Here is a 21,122-nt window from a genome sequence, read left to right as displayed (position 1 = left end):
TGTGAGTACTTCTTGCTAAGGCAGCAGTGGGACCCACTGGTTGGGCCTGACTCTGTATGGTCTGCACGAAAATGGCTCCATTATGTTGCCTTTCGTGAAGGCTGAGTATTAACGTGACCTCTGGCTGATGGTTTAATTGCTTAATTAGAGTCTCTCTTCCGAGCCTTAAATCCATGTAGCTCTGCGAGCTCTTATCGATCTCTGAGCGAGGCTGGCAGTAGCTGGGTGTAGGAGCGGGAGAGGTCAGTTCTGCCGCTCCCGCGGGGGCCCTGGAGACTCCCGCCCCCTGGTTTCAGCATCCTCTTTGCTCAGCACGATGGAATGTCTGCCTTGTGAGAATCAGTCAGAAGCAGATAAAAGCAAGCAGAGCACAGCCCTAGTCCAGCCTCTCATTAGGAGAAAACATACATTAGGGCTAACAGAGTCTAGTACAAAAAAAGGCCGGGGAGGCACATGGTGAGTAACTGTTTTTCTTTCTGAAGCTTTGTGTGCCAGTGGAGGAGAAAGAAAACAAAGTGTGTGATTTGAAGTGAGGAAGACCGGACCCCCGACCCCCACCCATAGCCGGGGAGTCTGCTGTCCTTCACACAATTTGACCGTAAGGCACAGGGTGGACCAGGGCAAACGCGGAACACGGAATCCATATTTTGTTTTATTTATTTACTTTTTTAAAGAAACTGCCCATGATGTGTTTTCTTTTAAAAGATTGATCTTTTCAAAACAGAGCAAATAGACACAGGAATAATAGAACTCAGCGCTTCAAAGAGACCATGGAAGCGATTCTTTAAATATTTATTGTTTTACAGATAGATCCAGGCCAAAAATCAGTCTCTCCCCACCTCCATTTCTTCCCTTTCTCCCTCACTTTTTCCCACAGAAAGTTCAGTTTCCATTTGCTGCTTGAGGACGATCTCCGACGATTTCTTTAAAACGTTTTATTCTGTGACTTGCTTTTGATAAGCCGCCTCGCCGTTTTGCCTTCCAGTACCGCATTAGTCACTCAGAGCTGTGCCAGTGCTCTTGGTCCCCAAAGCAAAGCATGGCTGAGTTTGAAGCCACAATTCTCAATCTGCAGGCAGGGCCTTTGTTTGGTTTCGTTTGCATTTCAGCTCACGGTCTCCCTAAATGCTTGTTTATTTTTGAAAACAAAAGGAGCTTCTTGGATGTATTTTCCTATCAACATTTCCAGTAATCTTTGAGTTACTGCTTGCATCCATGCCAAATTACTAGAGGTTATAATCTGTAAAAATGGAAGACCGAGTGCAATAACTTAACAGCAAAGGAATAGGGATGACAAAGTCCCGCGGTGAGATGCACAGCTGTGTATGTAACCTGGTGTTTCATCTCAGAGGCGCCGAGCTGGCAAACATCACCGACCGAGGAACCCCGCACTTCCTCCCCCTCCCCCCACCCCCAAGGAAAGTTGCTATAATGAGTAATATTTTCATTTCCTTCCTCACATATACTTATGACTTTAACAGCTTGGATATTTTCCTAAGGGATCCCCCTCCCTATCACTTAATATTTCCTCTGTCTTGGAGCCGTTCCCATTCCAAGATGGGAATTCCTTTAATAGCTACACCACCAAGTGTAGCACGTGAAAATATTTTAGAGACTCTCATGCGCCAAACTGACTTTCTACCCCGATGTGAATGAACTCTTCCGTACCCCAAATATCTCATCCTTCCCCCGATCATCTTTAAGGCAATCCAAAGCAGTAGACATGTGTTGCAAGGAGTTCAAAATGAAATAAAAAGTAAAGACTGGGTTGAAAACCAAATTAGGCCAGGATCAGGTGAGAGAGGCCATGCTAGACCAGACAGGTTGTGATTTTTTTAGGCCAGTAAAGGACAAGAAGTGGATTTACATCTGAATCAAAGAAGAAAATCAAGTTTAGGAATCAGGGATACAAGTTTTAGGTTTGCTTCTTAGTCATGGACACTGTGCTCTTTGTCACACAGTCTGCTGAATTAGCCACGTGGGGAATCCCATGCATGTTCAGTGGGATGGAATGCATGACAGGTGCCAACTGCCCTGAAATCCATGGGGGCCCCAGACGAGACTTTCTCAAATGCCACTGAGGATGCATTATTGCAGGTCTAAATAAATGAGGGACATTTCCATTCTATTTCCTGAGCTCCCGTGATTATCTTTCTCGGAGATCATGGACCTATCGCTTAGCTTCAGAAAATCATGATCTCTCGATATTCTATTCTCAATGAATAAAACTGTGTTTTACCTTTTCAGTTGGCTTTAAGATAATTGCTCAGATGTCCCACGGATGGGATTCATATACTGGCTCTACACGGCTGAGCGTGTGACTGTGAGCAAGTTCTGTTTTCTGAGTCTCAATTTAACCAACTGTAAAGTGGAATTGGAAGAAGAATTGAATGTTTTTTAAATGTAAAGTATTTAACACAGTGTCTGGTACAGATAAATGTTCATTGCTACTCCACATTTTTCTGTGACTACTTCTACTGCTTCTATTACTGTCTACTAATACTATGATGAAGGTCTTATCTTTCTAAAAACTGTGAACCGTAGGTACACAGAACCAGATCCGTAATCCAAAGTTCATTTCTTTCTTTCTTTTTTTTTTTTTTAAGGTTTTATTTATTTATTTGACAGGCAGAGATCCCAACTAGGTGGAGAGGCACGCAGAGAGAGAGAGGGGAGGAAGCAGGCTCCTTGCTGAGCAGAGAGCCCGATGCGGGGCTCGATCCCAGGACCCTGGGACCATGACCCAAGCTGAAGGCAGAGGCCCTAACCCACTGAGCCACCCCGGCACCCCCTAAAGTTCATTTCTAACCATCCTCATTAGTTATGAACAGACTCATTTTATCTTACTTTAATATTCTTAAAAATCTTAAAATACCTATTATAATTTTTTTCACACATTCTCCACTCCATCATCTCATTGAATTGTATCACCTCATAAATGTGCTATTTTAACACCTTCCAGAAGATTCACAAATGAGTTGACAAGGAAAAAGGTAGTAGAGCAGAAAATGAGAACAAGAGCATAGTCTTACACACATATCTGTGCGTATACATTCACGATCTGTTTGCCCGAAAAGCTCAACTCTGTTGCTCAGCCCAAAGTTTGGGGGATTATAAAACATGCTGTGTGTTTTGCTTTTGAATTAAAATGGTTTCCTTTTACTCCAGCTTGTCATAAATTTTAACCCACACATTCAATTGGTTTATTTCCTCCCTGAGCGAAATGCAACTTTGTAAAGCCAGAAAATAGGAGAGGCAGTCGAAACGTTTTCCTACTCACTTACTCTCCAGCATGATCTGAGGGAATAGATTCCAGTTTCTGGAAAGGAAAATGCAAACATTACGAGGAAGCTAATGTTCGTTTGACCCCCTCAGTCATATGCTTCGGGCTGTGAGTGCTAACGATTTCTGGGAGGTGATCATGAGTCAGTCCTTCAGCCGGAGCGTGGATCAGATTGGCGGGCAGGGCAGGGGTCTTCGGGCTCAGTGCTGGGTGCTGCATGGCGATCAGACACTTGCTCTTCCTCTCTAAGCAAAGCGTCAGTGATTGCGTTATTTTACAGGATGGGGAACCTCGGCTTTCTTGTATCACATGTTATATTTTATAAAGAGTGCACTGCAGTCATGGTTTGTTAGGAACGCGAGTTAGAGGAGACACCCATTTAGGCAGGGAAAACTTCAGGCTGCCGTGGTGACCAAGGTGAGAGCTGATGAGGTGTCGCACCCAGAGGAAACCCTGTGGAGGGAGTGGTGGGAGGGAGTAGGAGAGACCTTGGAGAGAGAATTGACAGAACATAAAGACCCCCTGGATTTGGGGGCTATGGCAGAAGTCTGGGGCAAGAAATGAGGGAGAAGGAGGCATTAGGGGAGAGAGGATGACTTTAGTCTGAGACACTGACACTCGAGGTTTGTGGCGCCATCCCAGCATCCATGTCTGGAATGCCGTGGGATGGATAAGGCTAGAGCCTGGAGAGAGGTCTGCGGTACATTCGGAGATATTAGCCAACTAACAAATGTGTTGGAGCTCTTAAAGCAGAACCCATATCTGTTTAACTACATTCCTGTGAGGCAGCAAAAGGCCAGATTAAGTGGCATTAGTAGCCATCTGGCTTAGCTACTGCGGTACTGTCCGAGGAATAGCACATTTTCTTCTTGTCCTTGTATGGAATCGTTTAGTTACATGTCTGACCGGTACACCCTTAAATATTTTAAATATAGACGGTATTTAAAAGTTCTACGTGCTCCTCATATTGAATTTCTGAAATACGGAAAGGAAGAAAAAAGAAATCAATGCCACCCATAATATTGCAATATTAAGGTCAGACTGTTAAACATTTGGCTTATTTCCTATACAAACATACCAATCCAAACACATGCATGCGCACTTACACACATGTAGACATAGATAGTTAAGGTACTATCACACATCATTTTGAATCCTACTTTTTTCACTTATCATTATTTAATATGTTTCTCCTTAAAAATAATTTCTTTGGGCAGATAATCAATTATATGGACATACTAGAACTTATCTAACCACTAGCTTATTATTGATGACTTTGATTACTTCTTTTTTTATTATAGTAATGCTATGAAGAACACATTTGTATGTGAATCTTATTCTACATATCCTATTTATTTCCTTGACATTAATTCTCTTTACCGAACACTCTGTTTTGAAATATGTTAAGTATATCGAAAAGTATAAACTGTATAATGCTTGTGAGTATACAATGAACAAAATCATTTCACTGTCCAGACTTGCCAAGTTGTAATATTTTGCCATATCTACTTCAAGTTCTTTTTTTTCCCAAAAGAAATGAATTACTCAGGAGACAGTGTATTCCCATGTGTTGCTCACACTGATACTATTCCCTATTCTTATCTTGAAGGATACCACAAATGAGAATTTGGGTTTATTATTCCTATGGCTATTTTTATACTTTTTCCGTTTTTTATACTTTTTCCGTTTCATACTTTATCTATGCTGTAATGCAGACCTAATGCATTCTTTTGCCGCCATGCAATATTCTGTTTCATGAGTATACCATGAATCACATACCCATTCTGCCATTAGGATACATTCAAATTGCTTCCGATATTTCGCTGTTGCGACTCTTACAACTACGGACATTCTTCTACAAATTTCTGAATGCAGTAATGCAAGAGTTTCCCTAGGGGAAACACGTTGAAGTCAAAGTGCTAGATTTTATTTACCTACATTGCCAAATTCTACTAAAAACATACGCATGAGAATTCCTGTAATGAATTGGAGAAACTCATCGTCGCATTCATACCATATAATTTCCACTAAACTTTCCGTACATTGTCCTATTTGAGCTTTACAATGGTGAGGCAGGAAGGGGTTCTCTACTTCCATTTTGAAGAGATGAAATGATAACCAGAAGCTTCTAATGTGGCTTGGCAAGAAAACAAATACCAGAGGCTGACCCAGGTCTCAAGTCTAGGTGTCCAGACTCTAAGAACAGAATGCTTCCATGCGTTCTGGCCATAAGGTCTCTGTGCCACCCACATGTTCTGAATCTAAGAGCAGCATGCTGTCCTCTGGGCCTTACTTGTCTCAGTGGAAAATGTCACAGGGGCCAGAATCTATGCCTAGTTCAGCAAAGGTTATGCAACCGAAAGGACAGGAACAGTGTGGTCTGAGCTAACCGTGGATATCAACACCCATTTTTTGGAAAGATTTATTTATTTATTTTAGCGGGGGAGGGGCAGAGGGAGTCCCAAGCAGACTCTGCTCTGAGCACAGAGCCTCATGCAAAGCTCTACCCCATGACCCTGAGATCATGACCTGGGGACCTTGGGGAGGAACCTAGATTTAAAAGCACCGCCTTTCCCGAACTTGGCTGGATGCTTTGTTACTCCCAACTCAACTGGTGCATTATAAATTCTTGAACAATTTGTGATAGTCTTACTTTCCAAAGAACTAAGACAGAAACAAAGAAAGAAGGGAGTAGGATTCCCCCTAAGGGCAACTGGATCCCATGAGTGTTTCTCATGTGCCAGTGACTCCTCCCTCCATTCCGGGGAGAACCAGCTCTGTAAAGGGAAGTGAAGGTGTCACGCGGTCTTCATTTCTCCCCTTTGCACACACAGCCCAGCCCACTCAGTTAGTGTCTGCCCGTCATCACGCCCTGACAACTCATGAGACCTCCAGTGACCTCCAAGTCACTAAGTTCATGAGTACTTTTTGCTCCTTTCGTAGTTTTCAGTAGTAGATCAGTCCAGGTGTGGAAAAGGAGACTCAGAGATTTAGGAAACCCATTATTCTCCATAACATTTTCTGGAATTTCTGCACAGAGAAGTAAGGAGAGAAGGGAGGCGGTCACCCCGATGGCCATCTCTTGCTTCTTATAGCCCTTTCCTTTCTTTCTCTCTCATATTAAGAGAATGTTGGAATTTATAATTTTTTCCCTTTATTTCTACAAGATACCAGAACCTGAGGTTCTTTTGTGTAGCAGACTTTGACTAAATATTTCAAGACTGGCAGCTGATTACTGCAAAGAACAGCCTCGCAGCAAAGTTCTAATATGACATTAGACATCCTTATCCTGAAGATTCCATTGTCCATTCCTTCCTCACGCCGTCATTTCACACCTCCTGCATTAGTTAACTATTTGCTGCATAACAAAATTTCTCCAAGACCGAATGCCTTAAAACAACTGCACTGATACTTTCTGTGAGTTAGGAATGCCAATGCTGCTCACCTGGCTCTTTCCTAGCTCACTCACAAGCTTGTCGGCAGGACTCAGTGGATTTGGTTCAGGGCAGACAGTGGGCTGGAGGCCTCCCTCAGCTCCTCCCAGGGCAGGCCTCTCTGCTGGGCGTCTCATGGCACAGCAGCTTACTCTGGAGAGGGCCAGCAAGCGAGAGAGCTGACAAGATGGAGTTACCTCTCATAACCTAATCATGGAAGTGACATCCCATCTCTTTGACCCTTATTGGTTTATTAGAAGCAAGTCATTAGCCCACATTCGGGGAAAGGGAGGCAATTACACAAGGACATGAATCACTTGCAGCCGGATCAGAATATACTCACTCTCGTGCCTGCTCTGCGTTGTACATTCCGATCCACGAGAGAGAGAAGAGTGATTTCTTAACTCCCCACCTCCCACCCCTGCAGTCCCCACTGGGTAATATCCTTGGGTTATGTGTCCTGCCCGGGCTCCAACCTCATCCATTAGTGCTGGACAAACCCTCACACTCGGACCTCTTTTTGTGTGTGCTCCCATAGCTTCCTAGTTTTATTCATTTCTTTTCTTCTTTTTTTTTTTTAAAGATTTTTTTTTTTTTAATTTGACAGACAGAGATCACAAGTAGGCAGAGAGGCAGGAGAAAGCAGGCTCCCTGCTGAGCAGAGAGCCCGATGAGGGGCTCCATCCCAGGACCCTGAGATCATGACCTGAGCCGAAGGCAGAGGCTTTAACCCGCTGAGCCACCCAGGCGCCCCGTTTTATTCATTTCTTAAACAACAATCTAGCTTTCTCCTTGCCTCACTTTCATAAGAGAGACTGATATCTCTCGAGTACTTACTAGGAGCCAGGAAGCATTGTCAGTACTTTGTATCTTTGTACTCACTTAATTCTGATGGACAATATGAGTTATCTAGTCATGTCGGTCACACGTATTTCTATCATCAGTGTATCCGGGAAGGCAAAAGTTCCCTTTATTTTCTCAGATTGCCAGTGCTTCGGACTCTGACCCCGGACCTCTCTACATGGCACCTTAAAAGAATGCTAGTCTCACACCTGAATGGCTCCCCACCCCAGTGTCACCTATGCTGGAGTTGGTATACGTTACCTTTGAAAAAGGGTTGATATTCCCCAAATCTCCTTAAGATAGTAAAGTGTCAACTATTAAAATTCATAAATGTTCGGCTTGGTTCTATCTTCTGGGTGGAACTTAGAGTATGGAGATTTCTCTATAGCAGCATCATGTCATGGGTCCTGTATACTCTGGGCTTTGGGGACAGATCTGATGTCCTCTGCCCACCTTCCATCTTCTGGGTTCCCTCGCTGTGCTGGCAAAAAGCTGGCCCAGCTGGCGAGAAGGGCACCGGGGGCGTGTGGTGTGGCCCATGCCCTATGATTAGACCCTCCTCCACTGCCATTTGGGCCCAGAATGTAAAAAGCCTGCCCAGAAAGCAACCCCAATTGACCTCTTTCCCACTTTGAATAGCCTCTTTTATCCACTGTCATGCCTGCTATGCATGTATACATTCCGACCCATGAGAGAGCCGAGAGTGATTTCTTAACTCTGGGCTTTCCCTCATTCTTAGTCCTCTGTTCTTAGAGGCTCATATACTGTTCTATATGCAATTCATTTACGCATCCATACATTAAACATTTATTTTCTGTTATGGGCCAGGTTCTACTCTTTTAACAAGCCTCCTATTTTCATGTGATAAATATGTTTAGGTTTTTTTTTTTTTTTTTAAGATTTATTTATTCATCATTTTCAAGAGAGGAAGGGGGCCGCAGCAGAGGGAGAGAGTATTCAAGCAGACTCCCCACTGAGCACAGAGCCCAACACATTTCTTACAATGACCCCGAGATCAAGACTGAGCCAAAATCAACAGTTAGTCACTTAACTGACTGTGCCACTCGGGTGCCCCAAGTTTAGGTGTTTTGAATGTGTGTGCTGGTATCTGGAATTTTGACAAAACTCTGGATACTTTGCAAAGACACTGATTAACTTCTCATAGGAATTACCACTTAACCAGATATGCCTTTGTTTTTAGAGCCTCTGCGATTATAACTTTTGGGGGTGGCGATCACTTTTTCTTTTGTGGATTCAGCTTCAAAATTTTACTATTGTCATGTAGAAAAGAGTTAATAGAAATGTACAGTTTGGGAGGGTTTTGTTTTTGTATATTTCTCTTTTATCACTGGAGCAACAGATTAGAAAGCCAATTTTTAGGCCTAGAAAACTTTTAGCAGTAGACTTCAGTAAGAATTACATATCCATAAATTATGCGACTGTGTTATGTATGTAGCCAGTAGAAATGTAATTTTCTAGTTCTGCCTTGGGAACTAAATGGAAATAATTGCATATTGATAATTCTCATGACTTCAGAATTTTAAATAAATGGGAGCAAGATTTCTCATATTTTCTCCCTTGTAGTTTTTTTTCTTATAATTTTGTTAATTAAAACTTAAATTTATTTGATATTACAAGTGTTAGGAACAGTCTCAAATAAAAGAATTGCTATTCTAAACTGTCTAAAAACTCAATTCTTTCTTTGAAAATCTGAGGTCTTGTACATTCATTAAGTGACAATTTGGTATCTCTAACTGAATAACTAGCATAAGCATTTTAAAGAGAAGTGACACAATATAACATAGAATTTGGGTAGAGAAGAAACAAGTTCCCGACTCTATTCCTCACTATCTGTATGATCTTGGATGAGTGACTAACTTATATTGGATGAGACAACACTTTAATAGCTAGCACACTTGTTATGTCTCCCTTTCTTCATTAAAAAAAAAAAAATCACATGGTGTTGAGAATGAGGTTAGGATGTTTGTGATGATGCATATATTGATGCTAATCAAATGTAGGGTATCGCTGGTATATAATTTTGACTGAGGGACATTTGGAAACCTTCTGCCTCACATTTGTTTCCTGAAAAGTAATGCCCCAGGCAAATGGAGTACAGCCAAAGCCCTTTGATTCCAGAGCTGGGGTTGGGACGGGGGGCAGCTGGGGAAACATGGAGACCCCCTGGAAGATGGACCTATTTGAAGAATCCCGAAGGAAGTGTCTCATTCATATGACCCTCTGAACCTTCTAGCCTTGCATTTCTCTCTGACCGTTTGGCTTTAAGAGGATTTCAGCCATTTATGATCTCCCATCCAAGTACTAACCAGCTGACCCTGCTTAGCTTCCAAGATCAGATGAGATCGGGCGCATTCAGGGTGGTGTGGCCATAGACGGATTGCAGCCATTTAGAAAAGGAAGGAACAATACCTACTTGCTCACTAGGCCTCTGAATTTGGGGAGTAAAGGAGGCTAGAAGAGCCTTGCTTTTGTGAGCATATGGATGTGTAAAAATCCTCAGGTTGTGTGTCGTTTCTGTTAGTGGTGCTTTTTTGGTGGCGGAGTCTATAAACCTCAGAGAACCCCAGTGTTCCACTCAAGTATAAGACATGCTGTACTCAACAAACACATCACCACGAGAGACACAAATAGATTTATTCAGGTTGTCCTGAGGTCAAGACCTGAGCTGAGATCAGGAGTCAGACACTTAACCAACTGAGCTACCCCCGTGTCCCTGAGTTTTGAATCAATTTTTAAATTTGAATAAAAATCAGTTTTAAAGTTTTATTTATTGGTTTAAACTGTGAACGTTCAATAAAACAGAGATGAAGAAAAAGGAGAAAAGTAATGTTTCAAAACCATATTTATTTAGAATTCATTATTGTAACAGTTTTAAACCCTCAGTAGACAGTGAAACATCTTACTGATGTTCAGTTCATGTGCTTACATGAACTGCCCTGAGCATTGCCTTTCGATCATACATATGTGCTAAAGAGAACACTGATTATAATCATCACTAGATATTTTAAAGTAATTTGTGTGAAACATCCTCGTATCAAATCCCGGAACAAAATTTCTATTTATTCCCAAAACTTTCTTATGAAATATAGATGACAATTTATCTTGAGTGAAACAACCACGTCCTAACTTCATATTTTAATTCCACTCTGGTGGTTACCAGCTGATCCATCTACCTGCTTAACTGATACCTTGCAGTAGACAATATGAAAGTTTCAGTTCTGAACTTTAGGATCTAGCTGTCTGGTTCAACATGACCTGCTTCCTCTTAAGAACTGTGTACGCCGGCCACACAATTTGCTCTTTATGTAGCAGTTGTCTTCATCTTAAAAATGGAAGGGATTTGGGGAGGAGAAAATAGGATCATGTCTATGAAGGGCTGAACCAGTTTCTGGCAAATAGCCATTAACGAATGAATGGTTGACATTATTGTTATCATCCAAAGAAAAGGAATTCACTTCCCGTATTTACGCATAAGAGTGTCAGAAACTTCCCAGCACACAAACCAAGCTCTGGGGACATCAGCAAGCTTCAATTTCACAAACCAGTACAGGGATTTGGGTACCTGTAATGTCACTCTATTCCATGAACACCTGTGAAGGGTCAGCTAAGTCCCAACATAGCATTGGGCAGACATAGAGCTGAATACTTTTTTAAATTATTATTTAGATAATTTTCTAAGTTAGGCTTGCATCACTGTATCATTTGAAAGAATTCTGTCATTCCTCTTCCCTCTTGACCACCACTCTCTGGAAAGCAAAGAGTTCCAGCAAATATTGGGTTACTGAAAACAAATGGTTCCTCCCCCTTATTTCTCATCTATGTGTTCCTATATTCATTCTTGCATCAAATATTTCATGTTGTGGGCACAGCCCTTGATGGGAGTCAGTGGGGCCAGGGGATGAAGGAGGGCTGGGAAAGTGAGGGCATTTATAAAAATAGCCAGGGATGGGGGCCCCTGGGTGGCTCAGTCAGTTAAGCACCCAACTTTTGGCTTTGGCTCAGGTGGTGATCTCAGGGACCTGAGATGGAGCCCCTAAGCTGGGCTCTGTGCTCCGTGGGGAGCCTGCTTGAAGATTCTCTCCCTCTACCCAAACACCCCCATTCACATGCACATACTCTCTCTCTCTCTCAAAACATAAATAAATAAAATCTTAAGTAAATAAACAAATAAATGAAAATATGCAGGGATGTAGTGGTGACTCCAGCTCAGGAACTTCCACTGGAATCCATATAGGTTCCCTGGACATGACCCATGACTCAGGTACTCTCCTGGTCCGTGAGGAGACAATGCATGAAGATCCAGTGCGTGTGTTGTTTTCCCCTAGCTCACCCATGTATAGATAGCCTGTGGAATATGGGTCTCAGAGATATAAATCTGGCTCAGTCAGTTCTGAATCTGCAGTTCTGAATCACTATTTTCCCTGTTGTCTGTCTTTGTAGGCCTATGATGGTATAAGCGCCATGACTACCCGCCTTGCCCATGTGTGTGGAAGACAGCAGCTGGCTAACCCCATCACCTCTTCAGGAAACAGCCTCTTTCTGCGATTTCAGTCTGGCCCTTCCAGACAGAGCAGGGGCTTCCGAGCCCACTTCAGGCAAGGCAAGTGCCTTGTGTGTGTGTCTCCTTGAGGCCCCGGCCATGTGCTCTGGGATGTCCTTCTGGGTGCCACAGTGAAGGGAGGCCATGCCTCAGAAACTGGTCCCAGCTTTCTACTTGACGAGCGACAATTTAGACAGAACAAAAGAACTATTATTTGCAATTATTCCAACTGTTCATCCTTTATATTTACTCTTGCCTAACAGATGATGCTAACTTCCTTTGTGTCTGTGTATCTCTCAAGCAAGCTTTCAGAATAATACTTCAAAATATTTTTTAATACTAGAGCCGCTGTAAAACAAGTGTCCAGATTCATTCAGGAGCAGATAAACTATGCCGCATTTATCCAACATTTTATGCTCGGAGGAGATACTCCATCATAAAGATCAAGACTTGCTTGTAGTGTAGAGTCAGACTCTACCCCTTGAGGTTGAGGTGCCCTCATTCTGAACCCTGCCCTCGTCCACCTGAGGAGCCAGTGTTGTTTTCCATTGGTTTCAATCTTAAATCACTGCCTCTCAGCTCGTCCTTTTCACCCACCCACCTTTTCACCCATTGCCTTTCATCTGGCTGTTCTTGGAGACGGACCCTTCATCCCACTGTCAGAGATGAACCCAGAGTGGGAGGGGTTGTTAGTCTGCCTCAGTGTGCCTCTTGAGTTTTACTCAGCTGGCCCCTGGCATTTCAGATAAGTTGGTTCATTTTGTCACTTAGTCTATTTGGGGCTTGCTTGTATCCTATAGCAAAGAGCCCTGCCTAGGGATGGTTTCTGGATCGAGGTGTCCCAGAGATTCATTGTAGACTTTGGAGCAAGGCAGAATGCATAAATTAATCACTCCCTGAAGTAAACAATAGTTTTGGAACACATTTCCTTTTTTCATTTAATTAATTACTTATGGTTTGCTTCATAGTAAACAATGTCCCCAGTAGGCCCCCCCTGGATTATTATAAATCTTCCTCCAACTCACCCACCCTTTCCCCATCTTCCTCCGAAGTCAGCTCACAAAAGCCCCGCTGTGGTCAGGCCCTTGAGCGCTCCATTGATCTGTCCTGCCTCCGCACTGCCTAGGGAAAAGCCCCAGTTCCTTCAGATGTTACCTTAGGGCCCTGGAACCTGCCCCAGTCTTTTTTCCAGCATCACTTCTAACAGCCCTCAAGAGCGCCACCCCTCAGCCAAGTCTGTGTAGTCGCAGGCCTGACTCGCTTCTGTGTCTTAGCTCAGGTCACTGGCTCTCTGGACTAGTCTTCCCCACCCCAATTCCTCTCTCCTACCGGGTCATCCGTGAGACACCCCTTATTCTCTTCAACTGGCCAAAGACCCTCCTTTCTGCACTGCTGCAAAGCTTTGTGCTTCTCAGATAACACATAGGCATCCTTACGCAGTCTTGTTCAATTGACTATTTATTTTCCTAAAAAAAAAAAAAAAGTTGCTCATCAAGAGGTTGTCCCTATACATGTAATTTATGAGTGGGCAAAGTAAGTGAATCAATAATAGAGTTTTGTTAGAATGATTCAAGCAATTCATAGCCATTTAATCTTGTTCTCTGCCACTCCCCACTTCCTGCAATTGAAGAATATTGTTATAAACGTACAGTGCATTTCTACTTTCACGTGGTCTATGTGCAGAGTACGTCCTTGGTGTGCATTTCAGAAATGGGAGAAAACCACTTGTGTGTTTCCTCATCAAATTATTGTTTTGTACAGTCTGTAGAAATCAAAAGTACCTGACGTGTGTGTTTGTGCATTTCTCAGCCTGTGGAAGCTACATCCTCACCAGCTCCTCTGATACCATATCCTCTCCATTGTTTCCCGCCAAGTATCCAAACAATCAGAACTGCAGCTGGATAATTCAAGCTCAGCCTCCGTGTAAGTAACAAAAATAAAAAAGAAAAGGGATCCGGGATGGATGGTGTCTGTGGGAAAGTCCGTCTCTGACTAATGTTCTTATCTCCTCTGTGGTAACAATTGGTGGCTTTCCTCTTCTTTTTACGGAAGTTCCCATTCCTGATGTGCGTGAGAACAAGCATTTCCTAATCGGATCCCAAAGTAATTTTTACTGTCTATTCTTAATTAAAACAAAGTTGGGGTTCAAGTCCTAACAAAGTGGGGGAGGAAACATCCCCTATGCCCTTGCTGTATGGACAGGCATGAGAAATTAGGGGTAAGCAGAAATAATGGATAAATTGGTTTTGACCTCTGTGACTTCAGTGTAGTAGACACTCGAGTCAGTTGTAAAATGGCCAAATGAATACTAAGAACCACAGACTGAAAAACTGATAACTCAGAGTTTGGGAACGCAGCGCCATGAACATACTGAACTTCTGTCAAAGTGGAAGCTCATTGTAAAACCTGGTCTCTGGTGTATGCAGGTATAAAAAAAAATTCTAGTACGGGCCTGGAAGAAACATTTCATAAATGCTTACATTATTTTCTTCTAAAAAGTTATAGAATCTTATTTTTGGGGCCGGTAATAACCTGGTAGAAAGTGTTACTGTCCACACTTTCAAGACAGGGAAAATGAGGGGACCCCAAAGGACTCGGAGCAAAATGCCTTGCCCAGAGGGTGACCCTGGGGTCTCATGAATCCTGTTTCAGAGGAGGCCTGCCTTTCCTTGAGTTGTTCAGGAAATATTTATGATTTCAGACATCATGTAGGAAAGGCATTCCTTTGCTCTCTAATTACAGTGACCTTTGTGACAATAAGCAAATCACTTAAGCTAATGAGACCCCATTAGCTCATCTAAAAAATGAAGAATTTGACAGAAATATTCTCTACCAGTCCTTCTGGGGATGTTAAGAGTTAACAAAAGAATGTCTTTATTGATATGCATATGATCTGGGGGTTGGTGAAGTAATCCTTAGCCTAAGAAAGTTGCCAGAAACTAAGCCTTCAATAAAAGAAGTCCCCCACCTTTGCATGTAAGGATAATTTCTAATGAGTTGTAAAGCATTGAGATGAAAGATCTCACTGGTTCAAAGACATTAATAGGGAACGATCCTATTCGGAAGATTAGGGATCCTGGAAGAATAGCAAAAGAAAAAAAAAAAAAAAACACACACACCCAGGCACTTACCACTCTGCAAGGAATTCAAAGCTTTCTTTATAAATGACTCCAAACCTCTAGGGCCCCTGGCTTTGGCCTTCAAGTGAAATGAAGAGATCCAGGCCCTGCATGCCTGGGCTTTCGGAGGGCCTCCTTTACAAGTCAGCAAACCAATCTACTGAGAAAAAAAAAAAACGCTTCCTAGAAGAACCCAGCAATGTCTGATTTTAGAAAGGTGTTAAGACCACCTATTCCAACAAGACACTCCCTGTGGTCTCCGTGGAAGCAACATCCCCAAGGGCCCTCTTTACCACTATCAGCATTTCAGACTCTACAGGCATTTTCAAAAAACTTGACTCTTCAGAGGAACCAAAGGCAACGATGCTTCCCTGCCGGAGAACGCGCACCACGAATGATTAGAGGTAAAATCTCTCTTCCTGGAGGTTTTGTTTGCCTGTACTTTACTCGTCCCCTCTCCTTTTCCTACAGTCAACCACATTACGCTCTCCTTTGACCACTTCCAACTTGAAAGCAGCACAACGTGTTCACAAGACTTTATAGAAATTTTGGACGGCCATCACGATGACGCACCCCTCCGAGGTATGCGGTGCTCGCTCCTTGGCATCTGTGGCCCTGGCTGGGTTTCATTTGTAGACTGACATGTGTGTAGGCTGTCGTTCAAGGTTAGAGCATGTCCAGTAGATACCCAGGGCCGTATAAGCCAAGTAAAAATAATCAGAGGGTAGGAAAGCAGGATTTAATGTGGGGTTCGAGAAACACAGCTTGTCCATCTTCAAGGACATGAATGGTTTATGTATTTGTCTTTTAATTTAATTTAAAAGTTGCAGCTGCTTCAGATAGCAGTGAAACGCCCTCCATTCTGGCATTCAGTAACCTTCTGTGAGAAATTTCTTTTACTATATGACCAGTTTTTATATTCAGATTGAGTGTTTCTTCTGGTTTTGTCCTCAGTAGAAGCAATAGAGGACTCAGTGAATGAATTCATGTGTGAATGAATGAATGGATGGATGGAGCAATAAATAAACAAAACAAAAAATAAAGCAGCAAGTCCATGCACTGGAATTCTGATCGTGGGGCCTGCCTGTAAAATTAAAGATCGCCGCTATCTAGTTTCTGAAATACCTTTAAGTAAAACGCTCTCAGGTTATTTAGACTTCCTTATGAGTGATTCATATTTGAACTTCCTCATACAAGTTTCTTATCCTGCATAAGCTCCACCAGAGGAGGGACTTTTGTTTTGCTCTTTGCTTTATTCCCAAAGCCCAGAACGGTGCCTGAGACAATAATGGGCACTTGAATACTTTCTGGTCCATGCACTTCTGGTTGTATGGCTTGACATACTTATCTGTGAGCACTTGACCAAGGATGAGGGTTTATTATTTAACAAACACTTCCATAGGCACTTAACCTGTGCTGGGTGCTAGTCCAAGAACTTTATAAATAGTAACCCCATTAACCCTCAGACCCTTATGGTAGAGGTTTCGTTATTATTGATAGTCTCTTTTCTCAGTGGGGGAAACTGAGGCACAGAGAACTTAGGTGACTTGTTCCAGGTCCTGCAGCCAGCAAATGGCTGAGCTAGGAGTTGAACCCCTGTATTCTAGCTCCAGCATCCACACTTTTGGGGGGGGCGCTATAATACTCTGCTTTAAGCGGTAGTACATTTCTTTGTGCGGGACCTACTGTGCTGGAGACTTGAGCAATAGTTGCCTTCGGAGCCTGGTATCTACATTTTTCTTATCTCCCTCAAATGCTCTTTATCATGTTTATAAATCATCTCTCCTATGCTTGTATTTATAGTGTAATTCTCAGGCATTGTCTTAAACACCCACCCTGATTTAAATTCTCGGAATAGTGATTTCTTCTTGCTTTGTTCTCTCGTGGGTATAAGAAATAACAGCCTGTGCCATGTCATGTCTGTTCTCCTTTTCGTGATCTCGTTTAGGCCGCTACTGTGGCACGTCCATGCCCCATCCCATCACCTCCTTCAGCCGCGCTCTGACACTGAGGTTTGTCTCTGACTCTACACTGAACGCCGAAGGTTTCCATGCTACGTACGCTGCATCCTCGTCAGGTGAGAGCGGGTAGCAGATGGCGCCACCAGGTTAAGGGAAACATGGTAGACATCCTTGGTTTGTCGTTTGGGACTGTTACACCTTCAGAATTGGGAGCTCGTCTCCTGAAATCAACTCCGTGACTAACTTTAGTGTCTTCCAATTTAGATTCACCTCCTCATTGTGAATTCTAACAGTAGTAAACTCTGTACCTCATCTTCCTTTTCCCTTCATCCACTGACGGAGGCTTGGGGTATGTCCACACCTTGGCTGTTGGTGACTTGTGCTGCTAGTAGTTGAGCTCTGGAAGGAGGGAGCACTGGCTCAGATGATCATGGAACGAAGGGTGCTCTCTTTGATGATGTGTCTGTGTAGGCAGCCCCTGACCAACAGTGTCCATTGACATCTCTTATGAGTGGATAGTTGATACTCTCCTACCTCCCTGGCCTCCCACCTCCCTTGGCTGGGCTCAGGCAAGTCTCGGTGTTGTCACGGATGGCAGGATGGATAGTGATGGTGGCATGTAGGCAGGAGGGGAAAGAGGAACCCCCCAGTGCTGGCTCTGCCAGCCAGGGGTGTGCTCCTGGTCCACTGCTGGCTTCCTTGTTATTAGCAGTTAAAAGCACAGGACATCTAGAAGATTTGTGTGTGCATTTCAATGTTCACTTGAGAGGGAAAAGCTGGAATACTGCCTTCTGCTTGAGGCCAGCACTGAAAATGATTCTGGGGAGAAATACTGAATGGTTGTGGGATTAAAATATGCATTTTATTACATGGAGTTCTAGTTCACGGCGAGAAAAGGCTTTTAGAAGAGAAACTATAGAGGTTCCTTCTGATCCTGTGGCTTACAGTTTTCAGTCTTCAGAATCTTTTCCTGATGATATATGACAGGGCTTTTTTTTTTTTTTTCCTTAATTGGAAAAGGAAATAGGATACCCTTGATGCTGCTAACAGCTCCAATTGTGTTCTTTCTCCTTCATCTTACGGTATCTTGCATTTGATCTTTGCTCTGGCACTCACTTTGTCTCTCTTTTCTTCCAGCTTGTGGTGGAACCTTCCACATGGCTGAAGGCATCTTCAACAGCCCTGGCTACCCGGAAGTTTATCCCTCTAATGTGGAATGTGTCTGGAACATTGTCAGTTCCCCTGGCAACCGGCTCCAGCTGTCTTTTATGTAAATCCTTTTTTTTTTTTTTTAATGGTGTATTGTTTCAGTGTGAATGAGTCTGCAGGAAGGAAGCATGGTTACTAATAGAACGGACAGCTAACAGCATGTGTGTCCAAGCAACTGTTAGAGAACATGGTGGGAACTTTAGGAAATCTGTTTCCAAATTTCCTCTGTTTAGTCATAGTTTGGGTTATAAATGGCATTAAAATTCTCTTGAGAATGGTTCTAGAGCCCTGCCTATCATTATGAGAAAGATATGCCTATGCTACTGGTACATTAACTTGTGGCATGTTTATTTTCAGAGAACAGGAATTGTGTCTTTTTTTGAATTATACACATTTAGAGTCTTCCAGAGAAATACTAACATTCTTTCTTCCAGCAAAAATCCCCATGATAATGAAGCCTTCCTCCTCCCCCCACCCCTATACCATATCCCTAACCCCAATCCACCTTACTGTCTGCTCTACTTGCATAACAATGATTTTGGAAGTTTTTAGGAGCTTAATGGTTGGTTTGTAAAATCACTGGTCTGTTCCTAATTGAACTGTAAGACTTTTTGAATATGGTCTCTGGATATGGAAGCAATAGTAGAAACCTGACACGTTCAGAGTGGTCTAGAATAAATATTAACAACAATAATGTGTTTTTTGAAAAGTAGGTAGTGAAAAGCACTTGGTAAATGACGTGAGCCTTTCTGATCAATCAGTGGAGAGGTTGCCTGTGACATGCTGTGCTGGTAGGAGACACTTAACAAATATGGAGTGAAATGATTTTGGTATTTAAGTTGCCATTTTAAGATAAAAGTTACTTATTATAGCAAATCACATATTGTTGGGCTTCATTTTGGATTCCAATTCCATTTTTGAAGGAATAGAATAAATAACTTATAACCATTGAGAGAAGAGGAATATTTTGAGGACACAGGCCCGTTTGTTCAAAAAAAGGTCTTGCTCCTTCTCCTAGACATGCCATTCTGTGCATCAAGAAAGGATTTTATTTTTATTTATTTACCTAAGAAAGGATTTTACAAATGAAAGAATAGCCCCATTCGTGGACCACGTTCAAACATGTGAAGTTGATTTCTTTCAGTCTATCAATCAGACGGTGCCTCTTCAGGGTACAAGTGGTATTGTGTGAACACAAAGACACCCTCTGAGTGCCTGAGAGGCAAGGAGAGGTTAAGCTGCCACATGGGAAAAGTTTCTGTTTGCCCTTGTCTTTACTAAAAGCTCAAAGTTCTATATGGGAAGAAATCTGTGCATGTAAGTTTTATCTGATATAAATGTCTTCCTTTATCCAACCAATATTTTTACTCACACAGTCAGCACATTGGTGCCGACAGACTGACAGACTACGCGTGTTCGCATTTTCCGCATGTGACACTCCCAGGCCAGATGCTTTATATATAAAGATGACTAAAACAGGATTGTTGTTCTTTTTTTTTTTTTTTTAATTTATTTGACAGAGAGAGATCGCAAGTAGGCAGAGAGGCAGGCAGAGAGAGAGGAAGGAAAGCAGACTCCCTGCTGAGCAGAGAGCCTGATGGGGGCTCGATCCCAGGACCCTGAGATCATGACCTGAGCCGAAAGCAGAGGCTTTAACCCACTGAGCCACCCAGGCACCCCCAGGATTATTGTTCTTATGATAACAAAGTCCTTCACGTGGCTTACTGGGCCTCATAATTGCCAGATCACAAGGCTTCTTTCTTGGTCTTTTTCTTTTAGTCTGTACCACATTCACATTGTTGGCGAGTCTGATGTTCAGTGGGTGACAGGAGTGGGAACAGGTACAGGGAATGTTTAAGCCAGACATCCCATTTCTTGACAAGTTATGGATAACTTAGTGCCAAGAAGCTGTTTATTTGAAACCTAAAGAGATTCATTCCATCTATAGGAGATGATCATATACATTTAAGGGCCAACATTAGAGTTTAGGATATCGGATGTAAAACATACAGCACAAGGTTGATGCATACCAGATGGTCAGTGAATGGTAAATTATCTCACTCTGCTGTTTCTAAAATATCTTAGAAACAGAGTGGCAGTTCATGGTTAAATCCAAATGGGTGATGCTGAGCTCTTTCTAGAAGATAGGAGATAACCACAAAAAAGTTAGTTTCATTCATTTTACTGCTTAATGGACCCTAAATCCTAAATATTATATAGACAAATCTTAACAACTCAGCTTTTTCCTTTCTTGTCCATAAGAAGTTAACTTTGATATTTTGTGTTACTTGCTTGACTTTTATTTTTAAAATAAATTTTGTAGAAAGCAAGATGTTGCTCTTTATGTAGAGGATAATGAGAAGGGCTTTATGGCAAGGTCTGTGAGTTATTTCTGCCCTGGTCTAAACTGTATCCAGATGGGTGCTTGGAAGCATTCCCCTGAGTTGTATGAGAAGCATATGGAATGCGTCAAGTTCGAAACCACGGGGCTTGGACTGTGGACACTGTGGTGAAATTGAATAAGGAGAAAAACTGGAAAAATTATGGTTGAATCTGTAACAAAAAGGAGGGGGAGAGAAATAGAATCTAAAAAGGAGTTTTTTATAAAATAGATATTTAAAGGGATTAACAGAAAATATATTTTATGCTTGCAGAGTACTTTTCAAAAGTGATTGATCTTGGTTCAAGAATCAAAATGAGATAATGAGAAAC

At 42.4% G+C, this 21,122-nt stretch overlaps 1 protein-coding gene across 1 annotated transcript in view; it reads left to right on the top strand.

Annotated features, from left to right (window-relative positions):
• CUBN (cubilin) overlaps window positions 1-21,122 on the top strand; it is a 271,085-nt gene that overhangs the window by 132,381 nt on the left and 117,582 nt on the right. Inside the window, exons 32-36 of the mRNA XM_032349505.1 lie at window positions 12,022-12,181; window positions 13,931-14,044; window positions 15,712-15,822; window positions 17,189-17,317; window positions 18,339-18,471. Of these exons, the coding sequence (XP_032205396.1) occupies window positions 12,022-12,181; window positions 13,931-14,044; window positions 15,712-15,822; window positions 17,189-17,317; window positions 18,339-18,471 (647 nt within the window). The remainder of the gene's footprint in view (window positions 1-12,021; window positions 12,182-13,930; window positions 14,045-15,711; window positions 15,823-17,188; window positions 17,318-18,338; window positions 18,472-21,122) is intronic.

The sequence above is a fragment of the Mustela erminea genome, chromosome 6 (assembly GCF_009829155.1).
Source record: "Mustela erminea isolate mMusErm1 chromosome 6, mMusErm1.Pri, whole genome shotgun sequence".
NCBI lineage: Eukaryota > Metazoa > Chordata > Mammalia > Carnivora > Mustelidae > Mustela > Mustela erminea.
Note: the sequence above shows the minus strand (reverse complement) of the source record. Positions and strands in the feature narration are given on the sequence as shown.